Here is a 16,132-nt window from a genome sequence, read left to right as displayed (position 1 = left end):
TTCTAGGTTAGCTCTCTCCTTGATTGGTTTTGATCCAATGCTTAAAGCCTCTGTTCTTTTTTCTCCCCTTTCTGTAGTATGGCATTAAGAAGAAGGAGGAAAGAGAAGCAGAGGCCCAAGCCGCTCTGGAAGCAAATGCAGAAGGCAGCCTGACACGTCCCAAGAAGGCCATCCCGCCGGGCTGTGGAGATGAGGACGAGGAGGAAGAGGAAAGCATCCTAGATACCGTTATTAAATACCTGCCAGGTCCACTCCAGGATATGTTTAAGAAGTAAACTGCAACAGACTGCCAGCCTGTCCATGGACAGTAAAGCAATGGATTTCTCATTGACCAATGGGGAATTTAGACTTACCACCACCTTTCACGCCCCTTCCCTTCCCATGCTCTGCTCCAATCCCAGCCATTCCCTTGAGCCCCACCCTCCCTTCCATTCCTGATTTTGTACATCCTCACTTCTAGACGATGCCTCCAAAGGGATGGAAAAGATTTAATGAGCTGCAGTCTACACAACTTTTTATCCTTATTATTATTATTATTCTAAAGCCATAGTTTTACATGTGTTTTTAAATGAAAGGACAGGTGTTTTTCTTATACAGAGAAAGGGAGAGGGGCACATTTGGTTTGCCTCTTCCAGAAAGAAGAAAGCTTCAGCCAAAGTGAGCTACAGGTAGCTTCTCCCTGCCCAGGAAAAGTCTAAGAAGGAATTAGGCTGTCCCCAACACCACAGCGTAGGAGAGAGAAATAACAGAGTGGAATGTAGTCGTTTCTTAGTCTTGACAGTCTCTGAAAAAAAAGCCATCCATGTTTCAGTACAAGTAGTCCTCGTTTAGTGACTGCCTTGTTTGGTGACCATTCACATTTATGATGGTGACAAAAAAAAAGTCGCTTTGCGATCCATCTGCACATTTTCAATCTTTGCAAGTTTGTAAAGGAAAAGGAAGCTGAAGGAAGATTGTAAGCATAGTTGCGGGTTCATGTAACGACCACTTTGCTTTACGACAACAGAATTGCCCGTCCCAATTGTGGTGGCTAACGAGGACTAGCTGTAACTTTTATGATGCCTATGAAAACATTTGACTGTGTATGTTCCTTTCTTTTCCCTTTCCCCTTTCCTTCTCTTTTTGATTCTCCTCCCACCGTGTGATTTTGTTTGCCCTCATCACATACCGGTACCTTAAGACATAAGAAACATATCCTTTTGTTGTTGTTGTTGTTGTTGTTGTTGTTGTTTTACTTTGTCACTTACTCTTACACACAATCCACATGTTAAGTTTTGATTCCTGATTGTCTGGGATCATTCATGTGATTTCTCAGTGATGCATTATCCTCAGTCTCCATTTAATTTTTTTACCCCTACCTATTGTCACTTGGGGGGGGGGGCAAAACTATTGATCATTGTCCCAATTAATATATCTTTTCTAATCACTGTATAAAGTTAAGCTCAGAAAACTGAAGTAGAAGTAGAAGCCAGAATCAGATGGGAAGGGAAAGAGAAGGCAGAGCAGCAGAACATCTGGCAAGGGGGTGGTTGTAACTTCAACAAAAAAATGGAATATTCTCCAAAATACAGCTCCAATGATGAAATATTCATCTCCATCATCTAACCTTTTTAATCACAACATGGGTGACTATTCAGCTCTAAATGAGAGAAATTTAACTTCTAAATGAGAGAAATTAGTAGGTTATACATTAATCGTAAAGTATTCACATTTTATGGAAGAGAGTAGTCAGAAATATGTTTTACTCCAAGTGCATATGGGATAGAGAGGCCCACCTGTACTTTTTCAATAAGGATCAAAGCTATCAAATGCCTTTTAAGTTTAAAAGCTGTTTTCACATCCTATAACTTGTTTTCCCCTTCTAGCATAATCCTGAGGGGACCAAGAAGAGCCAGGTTCAACTCTAAAAGTCAGCAACATCCTTAGGAAGGAAGCCAACCAGCCAGTGTGTGGGAAGTATCATTGTGCTGACCCTACTTCAAGCCCTGTACCTGGTCCTGGGTTGTGACATCAGGCAGACATCTAGCAGGAGGCCCCTTTTGCAATTTTGATGAAAATGGGACTTGTGGTCACCCCATGCTAAAAGGACAGTTACATAATCCCAGGGAGAATTCATCTGGTTTAAGATGTCATAGACAGGTAGTGTGTCCGAACTTCTACAGGTTCCAAATATATTTTGATATCTAATACAAAACACCACAAAGCTAGGGTTACCAGATATCTGAACAGACAGAAGGGGGACACTAACAAATGGAAAGGAGAACAAATGAGAGGAAAGGAGGACAGATTAATTTTTATTTTCTTGACATCTACAACAAAAATCAGTGCAGTGATAAACTGCAAAAAAAAGAGGACTTCCCTTATGTGTATATAAAATCACCTTTCCAGGCATTATAAATATCCTTTCTTCCAGTCAGAGAAATGGGCTAGGAGGCAAAAATATTCAGCAAGTAATGATTAAAGTCTTGTCAATTTCAGGCAGCAGCACAAGCCCGGCAGGGACTTAATTAACTAAGGTCATAAAACTGTGCTGGTTAACTTGTTCGAACTTATTAGAGAAACTGTTATGAACAGGTATGAAGCTCAAATTCTTTGGCCATCTAATGAGACAAGAGGACTCAATGGAAAGGACCCAGATGTTGAGAAAGATAAGGTGACAGCAGATGCTGAGATGGTTAGACAGTGTCATTAATGCATTGAATATGAATTTGAGCAAATTCCAGGATATATAGGAGGACAGAGGGCCTGGCATGCTATGATCCATGGAGTCTCTCTATTTTTTTAACAATAGTCAATTGGGGTGTTAGCTACTAAAGTGAGCTATGAGAGGCGTAGCTCCTTAGAGGTGTTAAAAGCTTCTTCACTGAAGTTTGAACTAATCCTAAAAAAAATCAAAGTCCTTTAACAATTTAAAGCCTGAGATCAATTTGTAGGCCAATATTCCATGTCACAAAGAAGCCAACATATTCCAGATAAATACACATTATTAGTTATACTATTATTGTATGTGTACAACACATACATTTCCATCCAGAGAAAATAAAAGGAACTAAATGACAACAATGGTTCATACTGATTCAGAGTCCAATTTGCATTGTCTTATGTCAGTTATTTTTTACATACTTAGGCTGCCCATAATAATAAAAATCCTTGTTTTATGTCTGATAGCCACTTACTGAAACTAAGCACACTAAAGCCTGGTTCAAAATCAGGGAATGGCTATAGTTTAGTAGCTCAGCAATATTATATGTATTTTTATTTTATTTTTTTACAATCCCAAATTCGGTTCCTGACTTTTTAATTAAGAATATTTGTCAATACTGTTTGGTGCTATCTCATGATCATCTGGATGTTTGTAGCCCAGATTTGGCAAAACTGCAAAAGATTGCTCTACATTGCTTCTGTTCTCTTCATGTCCTGGCATCAACTTAAACTATCATCAATCCTGCCCATGATCAGAAATATCAATATTAGCTCTTTGAAGTTGGCCTAATCAGGAAACGAGTCTAGAGTTTGAGTAGAACATTATCAACTGAAATAGACTTTTGTTTCTCAAGTTGAGCAACTTTAAGATGTGTGAACTTCAAATGCAGCATGATGGCTGGAGAATTCTGGGAATTGAAGTCGATACATCATAGAGGCTGAGGTTGAGATTCACTTAGTTATCATAAAAGTGTCTTAGAATCCTGACTGTCTTTTTCCTTTTTTCCCTCTTATATCCCAGGAATCAGGGAGGATTCAGCCTAATACTTTCTCTGTTTTTGCACTGGTTGTTGTAATAGTCTCTGAATAGTTTCCTTAAGGTTTTCTTGGTGTGTCCCTATACCCTATAGAGCTGAGGTTGCACGGTGGTTAGAGTGCAGTACTGCAGGCTACTTCAGCTGACTGCTAGCTGCAATTCAGCAGTTCAAATCTCACCGGCTCAAGGTTGACTCAGCCTTCCATCCTTCCGAGGTGGGTAAAATGTGGACCCAGATTGTTGGGTGAAATAGGCTGACACTGTAAATCACTTAGAGAGGATTGTAAAAGCACTATGAAGCGGTATATAAGTCTAAGTGCCATTGCTATACCTAGCCTAGCCAGTGGGAAAAGACAGTTGTGTTCACTTTAGAATGGGAATCAGAGCAGGGCCTCATGAGCTGCAGCATCATGTGATAGTGTCACTTTGTGTATGACTACAGCCTATAGAGGGAAGATAGATGTAGAAATGACTATAATGTAGAAAAAATGTATTTTTACATTTAGAAAAAAAAAACCCCTTTCCATATACTGTATGTTTCTTTTTAACAAAAAAAAAGAAAGAAAGAAAAAAGAAAAGAAAGCCAACACATCTGGGAAGCTCTTGGTGTCCCGAAGTGAAATATTTTGTTTGGGGGAGCATTCAAATAATTTCCTGCCCTCCTGTTAGCCAAAGTAACATTACGAGGACCCAGATTGTTGAGGGCAATATACTGTCTCTGTAAACCACTTATAGAGGGCTGTAAAGCACTGTGAAGCAGGATATAAGTCTAAGTGCTATTGCTACCTTGCATAATGGGCTACGTATGGCAATAAACTTAGTAAATAATACATCTTATTAATTGGTTTTAAAGAAAGTGTGAATGCTCAGAACATCTTTTTAGTCTTCCTGATCTCTATAATAAAGCTTAGTGGGGAATCATCCCAGCAAGTTTTGTCAGGAAATAATGTGCTTAAATGGTGCAGCCATTTTGAAACTTTTTATTTTAAATTATAAAGATGTTTATTATTGAAGTTACAAGGTTGAGCGCAGCATTTCTAAATCAGGAAAGGAAAGAGATCATTGTGCTGTTTTCTTTTAATGTGCAATCTTGGCAACCCCTCTTGTGAAAAGAGAAGTCAGTTTCCAAGAAAGGAATTATTTGAGCAGAATTCCCTTGACAGGTTTTTTTTCCAAATCCTTCATATATGTTGACTTTACAACTCATGGAATTCTGAAGTAAGAATTACTTGTAGCCCCACTTAGTCATAGTTCTATCACATTGGGATTGTACCTGGTTTAGACAAAGAAAAATGGAGGTTTTAAACCTTGTTCATGTTCTGTTCAAAATCTGACTTTGAGCACTTGATTCCTTTTTTATTTCTTGTTAATTATCTGATTTCCATTTCTAACAATAACAGCATTTCCCTCATTTGCCAGTGTCTTGGTCAGAGGAAATAAATATTCCATGTAGATATTTCCCCAGTCACTTACTGTAAGAGTTTTCTAACTTTTTCAGGCTATGCTGTTAAACAAAAGCTAACTTTAGAAGCTGTTAAACTATTAGTTACTTTTAAAAAATCTAGAAATCCTGATCAAGAAACAAAGCTCTGGTGATGAAAAATTGGTTGCATTCTATTTTTTTACATTTTATTTTGCCTTTAGCCTTAGAAACTGTTACATTCTCATAGAACTCCAGAACACAGTTTGAAAAATCCTTACTTATAACATTTTCCATTACAAGTTTTATAAGGTAGTTTATAGAAACCATAACACGAACACTTTTTAAGTGCAGTGTTATTGACAGGAACGCAAGCATATACAATACAACTACCATGATAGAAAATAACATTCTAGGCCTACGAACCTTAAGGTCAACAATGACAATTCTTTACCAGCTTTTTAAAGCAATTGGGACCCACATAATTTTTATTCCTACAGAGTACCTCTTCAAAGGGTCTTTGAAACTATCCAACCCTCATTCCATCAGAAGGAAAGGCTCAATAGATGCCTTTATGACAGTAAGGTGACCTTCCCAAAATCATGCAGGCATCTCTTAATTTCAATAGATTCTTAATACACTCAGATGAGGGATTATCAAGTGACAGGTACATTGCTTCATGCTTCTCAGTTTGGCCAGCAACTTCAGCAAAATTCAGCATCTTTTCCTATTTTTTCCAGGCTGGTATAAAGCAGTTACCTAACTTTATTTACTCCTCCTTCCTTCTCAGATTTAGTTGAAGGCTCAGGCTACTGAAGTTCTATCTTTAGTATGAATGCAAGAAAGCATATTTTCATGCACTGTTTTAATTGATTTGAGCTCCCCATGTGAATTTTAGAAAATGAAATTTTGCAAAGATGGAAAAAAGAGTTTCTGATTAGCTTTCTGGTATCCTCTTCTTACCCAGAACTATAGTTCTCAAATAATTACTTTTAAATCCATTTAAATTTGTGAGTGAGCATGTGCCCATATACATATACATATACATATACACATACATATACATATACATATACATGTTTTTTTTAAAATCCAGGCATTCAGAAATCCTGGACAGACATTGATGTCTAGTCTAACCCTATCCCTTTCCCTCTCCCTCTCCCTCTCCCTCTCTCTCTTTCTCTCTTTCTCTCTCTCACGCACACAATTTTGCCATGTTGATGAGGATGATCTAAAGCAGAGGTCTCCAAACCTTGGCAACTTTAAGACTTATGGACTTCAACTCCCAGAATTCCTCAGCCAGCAAAGCTGATCTAAAGGAAAACTCAAGCCATATTCCTATGACCGCAATCAAATCCACTCTGTGGTCAGCAGATATGCCCAATCAGGGTTCTTGGCTATTCAGGCCACAGTCAGCAAGATTCCATTCAGATCTTCCCTGTCATTAAGATGAGGTCTAGAGGAAGTAGGGCTGACTTGGGTCAGGTATTGCTGCCTCTCCTTCATGTTTAGAATTTTAAACACCTTGACAAGGTTAAAGTTCATAGCAAATGAACCTCTGCTTGCTGTTCTTCAGTGCCTGGCCATCCAGCACTATCCATATAACTCTTGCATTTTCTAAATTAAATTTTAAAAAATAACAGTTTAAACATAGCAGCAATGAGTACGATGGACAAATCTCCCTTCAAAGATAATGAGTTCCAATGAGCCATCACCAAAATTTCACATGATTATCCAAACAGTGTGCGATTGGACTAGTTCAGGTGATTTCAAGCAGCTGGGAACATGGCTTTGTGTGCCAGGAAAAGTCACCATCCTTTGTTATATTGGTGCACTGATGACAAGCCCAGATTTTCTCCAGCTCTGTCCAGCTCTGCATTTGAAATTAGTCAGTCCTTGCCAGATGGTTTGTGTGGTGTGATATGCAACAGGTTTTGCCTGTTGCAAAATCCAATTTGTCCAAAGGTTGGTTTCATCCTTCATTAAAATGAGAAGTAATGCATTATTTCATTGTAGGTTAAAAAAAAATCAAACCTGTGATAGCCAGCTATTATTCGTATTCTGTATGTTAGTCTTTTGAATCTGATTTAGTTCAGTTTGGAGCTTCTGAAAAAAGATCAGCTTTTGTCCCTGCTAAAATAAAGGGAATACTAGTTACGATTCCATCTTGAGTCCAATAGGATTTAAAGCCATACATTTTTCCTATTTTTAAGCAAATAAAAGCATGCAAGGTGGACCACTGTGGAGGGGGGGGGGAACTAAGATTGGAAGGAAAGCTAATGTATTTCTCTTAAATCAGCTGTATTAAAGTAGGCTTAGGGACCAACTACAATGAAATTATAATGTGGGATCCTTTCAGGATTGTTCTACTTCAAGCATTAAATAGATCTAGTCTCAATGTTTTCCTATATTAACTTATTCACCATTGGCATTTCAAATATAAGGAAATCAGAAGGGGGGATCATTCTTCAGATGTGCTATTGTTTAGCATGCAAGGCTTTTTTTAAAAAAAAATGTTTTTTTTTTCATTTAAAAAAAAAGATATTTCTTCCATCCCATTCAATCTGAACCGACAAAACATACCCTGGACTTCGGCATATCATGTGGTTTATACCTGAAAACAATGCCAGTTTTGAGGGGTTGTCTCCCTCAATGTGCCAGTAGTTGTGTGTAACACAATTACAATGGGCACTTGCCACCTTGAAAAGAAAGATCAGCACAGTCCCTGGGTTCTCAGCTTTTAATTTGTATACATTTTGGGATCATTTCTGGAAACTCTTGACATCTAGCACAGTGAATACACAGCCAGTGAATGCACATTAAGACGACCAAAGAGAAGTGTGCTTCTTTCCTTTAGATTCTGCATATACTTTTGTTCCTCCAGAATGCATAACATTTTTCAACATTTATTTTCGTTTTGAAATTCCATCATGATAAGTTCTATCTCAGGTACAAATGCTTTTCATTGATTACACACATTTGGACAGTTCCCTCATGTCTGTGTTTCTCCCCTACATCTCTGTTTAATTCAATAGAAATAAAGCAGTGTATTAATCCCTTTGGGGTTTGGGAGAAACCAAGGAACCAGCTAAGTTTGGCAGTGGAGCTTCATGAATTTGCATCTATTCTTAGAGAAAGCCATATAAAATCAGACTGCAATATTAAATCACAATGCTATTCTGTGTTTGAAACAAAGAAACAAACAGGAAGCAAAACCTTAGATTGTGTACTATATCACTTTGGGAATTTCCATCTCTGTTTCCAGGACAATATGTTAGCTTTGTTTCCATCTACCCTAACTTTCTACCAAGAAACAGCATTCCGATGACGTTTAAATGCATTCTTCCAAACAGGCTCTTAGAACATTAGAATCAACCATTAGGAATCTGTTGTTGTGATCTGAATGTAATGTCCTACTTATATCTGATCCCGTTACCTCTGTATACGTTTGACTCCGTGTTAACCGCGATTCTATGTGCTCCGTCGGCAACATCTTTCAGTCAATGTCTTTTTAAACTATGCTTGTTTTCACACTCCACTCACATAATAAACAGAGCAGAACATGTAATTAGGTGGGCATTTTCTAATAAGAGGGGGGGAAAGTTCTCCTTTTCTTCACCCCTCTCTCGAATGCATGCAGCACCTTCCAAATCAACCAGAAGGTGACTTCAAGTAGAGACTTTGTGAATGTAAATTTTGTTTGTAACTTGCCTGCTACCTTTTCCTGCATGATGTGGGTTCAAATGGTACCATGTTCTTTTCAAATGGAGTCACAGCCAATAAACAACAACAAACAAGCAAACAGTAATAATAAAAGTGATTACATACTCTCCCCTCCCCCCATCTTTTCCTGTGAAATTCCTATCGTAAAATGGGACTATGGACCTTTCTGTGCATTGCTAGAGTGTGAAATTGGGTTTGCTAACAAAATGTCACTTGACACAAAGATGTAGCCAACTCTAGTAGGCCGATGCATAAGCCTATATGATATATGAAGTCTGAAGATGTTTTTTTTTCCTTATCCATGCATTGTATTTTCATATTTATGAGAAAACTGAATAATTGGTCTTATCTAGAACCAAAGTCACTGAAAGGTAACTCCATGTTTAATGCCTGCCTAAGAATAAGTGTCAAATGGGTATCTGACTGAAAGCAATACAGTATGTTTAATAAGCAGTTAACTAAACTACCTAGAACTAAGGACAAATTTCCTAATGGTGAGAGCAATTGACCAATGGAATAGCTTGCCTTCAGAAGTAGTAGGTCTTCCATCCCCGAAGGCTTTCAAAAAGAGACTGGACAAACATTTGTCTGAAATGATATAGGGTCTCCTGTTTGAGCAGGGGGTTGGACCTCCAAGCTCCCTTCCAATTTTATTATTCTATGTTCTAAAGGAATCCATGCCCACATATGTGTGTGTGTGTGTGTGTGTGTGTGTGTACGTGTGTGTGTGTGTGCATATACATATACACATACACACACACATATCCATACCACTATGCCAATAGTGTTAATATCGCTTTATAATGCCTTGGTAAAGCCACACTTAGAATACTGCATCCAGTTTTGGTTGCCATGATATAAAAAGATGTGGAGACTCTAGAAAGAGTGCAGAGAAGAGCAACAAAGATAATTAGGGAAGTGGAGGCTAAAACATATGAAAAATGGTTGCAGGAACTGGGTATGTTTAGTCCTATGAAAAGAAGAACTAGGGGAGACGTGATAGCAGTGTTCCAATATCTCAGGGGCTGCCACAAAGAAGAGGGAGTCAAGCTATTCTCCAAAGTACCTGAGGGTAGGACAAGATGCAATGGGTGGAAACTAATCTAGGAGAGAAACAACTTAGAACTAAGGAGAAATTTCCTGACAGTTAGAACAATGAATCAATTGAATGACTTTAAGAAGATGTTGGATATCCATTTGTCTGAAGTGGTGTAGGGTTTCCTGCCTAAGCAGAGGGTTAGATTGGAAGACCTTCAAGGTCCCTTCTAACTCTGTTATTCTATTATATTCAATATGCAATTAAATATGGTGTCAAATTGTGCACATTATCTCTGGTTCCAGTTCTGGTCCCAGTTCTGGTCCCAGTTCTGGTCCCAGGTCTGGTCTGATTTTGTGCACCAGACTTCCTAGCTCAAGACAATATCACCAGGAACATATGCATAGGCAGTAGATTCAAGGCAGAGAGTCTCTTGGTTTCAATATTCATATTTTAGTGCATGACTCTAGGAAGACCTATTTGTATTTATTTGTATTTATTATACTTGTATGCCACCCTATTCCCCAGGGGGACTCAGGGCGGCGAACAAACACATGGGGAAGGGGGCAGCGACATCACCACTTCAAACTAAATTGTCATTCCAGCTTTTTTCCCCTCCATATTGTTGTAGGGAAGAAGTGGATAATCTGTAGTCTTTAAGCCAGTTGGGGTGCCCATCCTCCTCCTTTCTGCTTCTTGGATTGTGCCTTAAGAATGAGATTTCTTACTGAAGTATGGTAGGAAAAGAAATAAATTATTCTAAGCCTTTTATTACACTTAATTCCCCTTAACCTACAACTCACATTTTATTTAAAACCAACCAACCTAAAACTACTTAGGAAAATTGTCATTAGCATTTGTCTGGATTTTTCAAAGCAGTTCACAGGTTAAAAAATATGTGTGCAAATATTGATATGTTTAGCAACAGTGCACAACAAACAGTGCACAGTCTTGGAAAAGATGATTAAAAATTGCATTACATTAAAAGAAATTGCTTGCAAAAAATGCCAAGTAGGTATATCAGGGGAAATGCATCTGAAAATGTGTACTTTTTTTTTCCTTGCTGGAGGAAAAAAAATCAGAAACTGGTTCAAAATCATGACAAAATGAATGCAAGACTACACAAATGAGAAACTGAGAGAAAACACAGCCATCCACACAATAAATATATACTATAAAGGCTAACATTTAAACTAAAATGCAGCCTGAACATTAGCTGACACGGCTTGGCAACTGACAAAGGTAAAAAAAAAAACATCCTGATTCTTGTGCCTTTAGTAATTATACCCTGCACATAAAATATTCAGAGTCCTTTCTTTCATGTCTAGATAGAAAAGGGGAGGTAGAAGTGAAAAATTGGTTAGAGCATGTCAAGGTGAAGGGGTCAGCTTTTAGGAGGCTTTTAAATTCATCAACTTGACAGATACCGGGAAGTTTCAAAAATATATTTAAAAAAGCAAAGTGAAAGTGCACATAAAAGGAACAGGAGGTTAAATAACAATCCTGCGTTTGTGTATAAATGAATGAGAGAAAGGCAACAAGCAATTCTTAACAACCGGATGACAAAATCTCCTACAACATCTCTGGTGCACAACAATGTTAATGGAATGTTTGCTTCAACATTCCATTTCTTCTCTGATAAACATGGGACTTTATTTGACTTTATTTGACTGGTATGGAGAATTTGGGTGGAGCAAATTAAGCTCTCCAACAGAATTCAGATTTTAAAAAGCAAGCACCAAGAAGCTTTCCCTGCATGACTCAGCATCACAGGACTCACCTTAAGTCCCAGATCTTGGACATCATTAAAGACATTTCTTTTTACATTACTGTGTACAGAAGTTATTTCCATTTCAAGTGTCAAAAAAGCTTAGCAACAGTCTTAGTTACCTGTATCCCTTCCCTCACACACATACAAATATGCACAGCCGATTCAGTTATCTTCAGAACTGACTCTAAGGGCAAATGTTTTTTTCCAGGTAATGTGATGGAAATGATGTGAGATCATCAAATAGCTTTATACCCAGGTGTTTTAAAGACATTATATCATTCCTCAGATGAAGCTGTATCTTTGCAAAAAAAGAGAAAACAGATGAAAAGAACAAGTTCATTTTGTCACACTTACCTGGGCTTATTCTATACTCAAAAGTAACAATTGGCTTTTTCCCATGAACATGGCTTCATTCAGACAGAAGAAGCCAGAGACCAAATCTCTGGTTTGTTTTTAATTGTGCTGCATGGACATGCAAAGGCATAGGCCAACCAAACATTCCATCTTCTAGTTTAAATGAAAGCTAGCTTGTTAGAACTGCCTGCTTAGGCAAGTGAGATGTGTGACTGAGACTAAAGAAGAAAAGGATTTAAAGTGTTAATCTTAAAGCTTGCCCGAATGAGGTGTTCCCCACAATGAACCTGTCAAGATTTTTGGATCAAGGTCTTCTGAAGATTCTTGGCTTTCTGAATATCCTTTATGGGCATACAGAAAAGGGTTACACATAAGCTATGAAATGTACATTTTCAGAACTGAGCTTGATCCCCACTCTCTGCACTTAGAAGAACAGCCAAGTTGCATCTTCCAAATTTTGGTAAAATGACTATATTGCCAAATATGGTAAAGAACCAGAGTTGGTTGAAGCATCATAGTAAATGAAAGCTCGTGTTTCCAGGTATCATCTGTTGCTATGACCTTTTTGAGCTTTGGACTACATCCATTGCTGGAGGAAGCAAGCAGGGGAATCCCTATGAAGCAAAGAAAGACAAAGGGGATCCCCTCCTTTATCCCCTCGCTAGGAGCAATACAAAACATATGAAAGGGAACCTGAACAGCTAGAGGGTTGATGAAGACATTTACCAAATAGTTGCAGCCGAGGACCTGGAGAAACCTGGAACACGGCACAGCATTAGAAGTATGTCAATCTCCATCAAATAAGGGTTTACAGGGAGGATGAAAGGCTTCTATAAAGAAGGCACATTTCACATTCCAGGTGTCTTTTCTGGCATATTGAAGCAAGGTAGCAACCATTTTGGAATAACACTTTAAGGAGTTTTTTGAAATCTTGAAAATTAGGCAGATTCCTCCTGTGTTGCCTCAGGATTTGAATAGATTTCTGCTTCTGCATTTTCAAACAAAAGTAGGCTTTATTTAATTCAAAGCTCTTCAACTTTCATGGATTTTTTTGTTTCCTGCGAGGCTTCAGTCAAAACACAGCCAGTGAAAACTTTATCCTTCCTTCTCTGGTTAAGTCAATAAGGGCACATCAAGGGTGCGTTTCACTCTTATGAGACAAGAGATCCAGTGGTGGGATTCCAAATCTTTTCCTACTGGTTCGATGAGAGAGCGCTTTGCGCATGCACTCGCACTTCGCACACAGCACTCAAAGACCGCCCTTGGTGTCAGAGCTGGTGAGCTGAGCTGTTGTTTAGCTCTGCTGGGGCATGCCAATATGCTCTGCTGCATGAATCAGCTGAGCTAAAAAAATGAGGGAATATAGGACAGGGAATGATAGGGGTGGGAGGGAGAGCCCAACTAGGTAGTATTTGCCAGTTCTCTGAATTACTCAAAATTTCCGATACCGGTTCTCCCGAACTGGCTGAATACCACCTCTGAAGAGATCCCAGTTCCCAATTCCCCATCCCCACCCTTTCCTCAAACATCTTCTTGATCTTATCCCAACGTGGATCAGAGAGAAGGCCATATAACCACAACTATACTTAGTCCACCCACGAATGGGCAAAAAATAATAATAAATAAATTCATGAATGGCTCATATGAGAGGAGGGCTACAAACCTTGCCAGTCCTGAATAAGAGAATGGATTTGTTTATCAAACAAGCTGGTTGAGAGTTGGCCTGACCATTCCTGCCACCAATAAACTTGTGAGCAAGTCATTGCATTTTATTTATATCCTGTCCTTCTAGTTTGCCCCTTATATTATCTCCATTACTTTAAATGACATGCCATACAAAGGATTTCAACCGTGTTTCATCTGGGTACATAATTTCAAATTGAGATGTTAGAGAACTGAGCTGGAGGAACTTGAAAAAAGTGTGAAAGATTCACAGAATATGTCTAGTGGTATTTTGGGATATATTTCTTTAAGCTGCCTCCCAAATAGTGCAACTTACTCTTCTGTAATAAACAGTGTGAGAAATAATTCAGGTAGTGACTGAATAATAGTGAGGAAAGAGCCATATTTTTAACCTGCCAATTATAATAGCCGGTCTATGGTCATCTTATCAGTGGGGTCAAATCAATATAGCAGTGAGGAGCTTATTGTGGTCAAGATTAATCATGGCTATCTATTAGCTTTATTCATTGAAATTACAAAATGCTCCCTTGGATGACTGGTCACAAAAACGTAATGATCAGAATAGCCTGTTGTTATCTTACACAGCAATTCCAGTTTGAATGAAGGTGCCAAACAAATAGGCCTTTTTTTTTTCTTTTTACAAAAGAGCTTATTCATTTTCCTTTGGCAAATAATGTCTTAGCTTCTGTTCTTTGCTGCCTGCCAAAGTGTTTTTCTCATTTTCTCAAAAATGCCCTTCTCCTTCAGCTCCTTCTCTTTCTCTTTAAATAGAGGTAAATCAAAATCAATTCCAAATGATGGTGACATAAAATATATTCTGACCTCTCCATTTCTTCCTAAAGTTTTGTTAATTCTTCAGCTTGAGTGAATTGTAGCTCTAGCCCTTCCTCACTTCTGATTTTTTGCCCCTTACAGTTCAGAGAGAGGAACAAGCAGAATGTTATTTGCCCCATCAATACTATGATATTTCTTTTCCTGATTTTATTTACGCAGATTTAAAAATGCCTCATTTCAAACGGGGATGGTATTTACTTACCTTCCCTACCGGTTTGCAAATGTGAGTGTGCATTTTGGTGCATGTGCTAAGTCTTCCGTCCCTGCGCTTTGACTAAAAAAGGGCCTAAATGGGATGCCATAGAGCTGGGGGGGGGGGCACCCGTGATTTTTGCTACCGATTCAGGCAAACCGGTCCGAACTGTTAGAATACCACGTCTGATTCCGAATGACTCTGGGTGCTGATGAGACTGCAGATAGTCCTTGACTTATGAACACAATTGAGCCCAAAATTTATGTTGCTAAGTCAGACAGTTATAGGAGTTTTGTCCCATTTTATGACCTTTCTTGCCATAGTTGTTTAAGTGAATCACTTCCGTTAAGTAAGTAACATGGTTGTTAAATGAATCTGGCTTCCTCATTGACTTTGCTTGCCTGAAGGTTACAAAAGGGGATCACATGATGTCAGGACACTGCAACTGTCATAAATACATGCCAGTTGCCAAGTGTCCAAATTTTGATCATGTGACCATGGAGATGCTTCAACAGTTGTGTGAAAAATGCTCATAAGCCACTTTTTTCAGTGCCATTGTAACTTTGATTGGTCACTAAATGAACAGAGTAAGTCAAGGACTACACACACACACACACACACAAAATCTTCTTCTTTGGGAATCCATCTTTTGAAAGGGCTCCTCAATATTATCTATTTTATACTTCAGTCTGTCTTCTTTCCTCACCAACTCCCTATGGCCCAATTCCTTCCTATCCTCTTGCTAGATCTTTTCTCCAAGAAACAAATATTACCTTACAGCCAAAAAAATAGTCTCCTCATTTTCCAGGCAGAGAAGCTTGCTCTCTTTACAAAGGGCAAGAAAACCATCTATAAGTAATCCCAGAGCTACTTTTTGAAGAGGAAACTGGACTTTTTTGTTTGGCAACGTTTCATCCAAGAAGCTTCTTCAGCTCTGACTGGATGGTGAGGAATGGAATTATTTATATTCCTTGCATTCAGTTGGCCATTTGTATTCTTTTTGAGAGTCGTTGAGGCCACTTAGAGGTTTATCTGTGTCCTCGGGTGACCTTGAGTAGTGCAGATGGGTATGGAGCCTACTTGGAACTGCTGAAAGGACTGTGTTGTAGACTGAAGATCTTATCCCTCCCCCTCTGTTGAGAGAAGGCTGTTCAACAGCCCTTTCATTAGTTTCAAGAAGGTTCCACACCCATTTGCACTACTCAGGGTCACATGAGGACATAGATAAACCACCAGGTAGTCTTAGTGACCACACAAAAGAATGCAAATGACCAACTGTCTTCAAGGAATATAAATCCTTCCATTCCCCACCATCCAGTCAGAGCTGAAGAAGCTTGCTGGATGAGAAATGAAATGTCTTCAAAGAAAACAACTACAAA

General features: G+C 38.6%; 1 protein-coding gene across 1 annotated transcript in view; it reads left to right on the top strand.

Moving 5' to 3' along the window:
* Window positions 1–8,989, top strand: part of CPLX1 (complexin 1) — a 180,615-nt gene extending 171,626 nt beyond the window's left edge. Inside the window, exon 4 of the mRNA XM_014059019.2 lies at window positions 78–8,989. Within this exon, the coding sequence (XP_013914494.1) occupies window positions 78–275 (198 nt within the window). The 3' untranslated portion in view covers window positions 276–8,989. The remainder of the gene's footprint in view (window positions 1–77) is intronic.
* The last annotated feature ends 7,143 nt before the right edge of the window (window positions 8,990–16,132 follow it).

This window comes from Thamnophis sirtalis, unplaced genomic scaffold (genome assembly GCF_051295495.1).
Source record: "Thamnophis sirtalis isolate CommonGarterSnake01/CBP01778 unplaced genomic scaffold, rThaSir2_p1.2 scaffold_5, whole genome shotgun sequence".
Lineage (NCBI taxonomy): Eukaryota > Metazoa > Chordata > Lepidosauria > Squamata > Natricidae > Thamnophis > Thamnophis sirtalis.
Note: the sequence above shows the minus strand (reverse complement) of the source record. Positions and strands in the feature narration are given on the sequence as shown.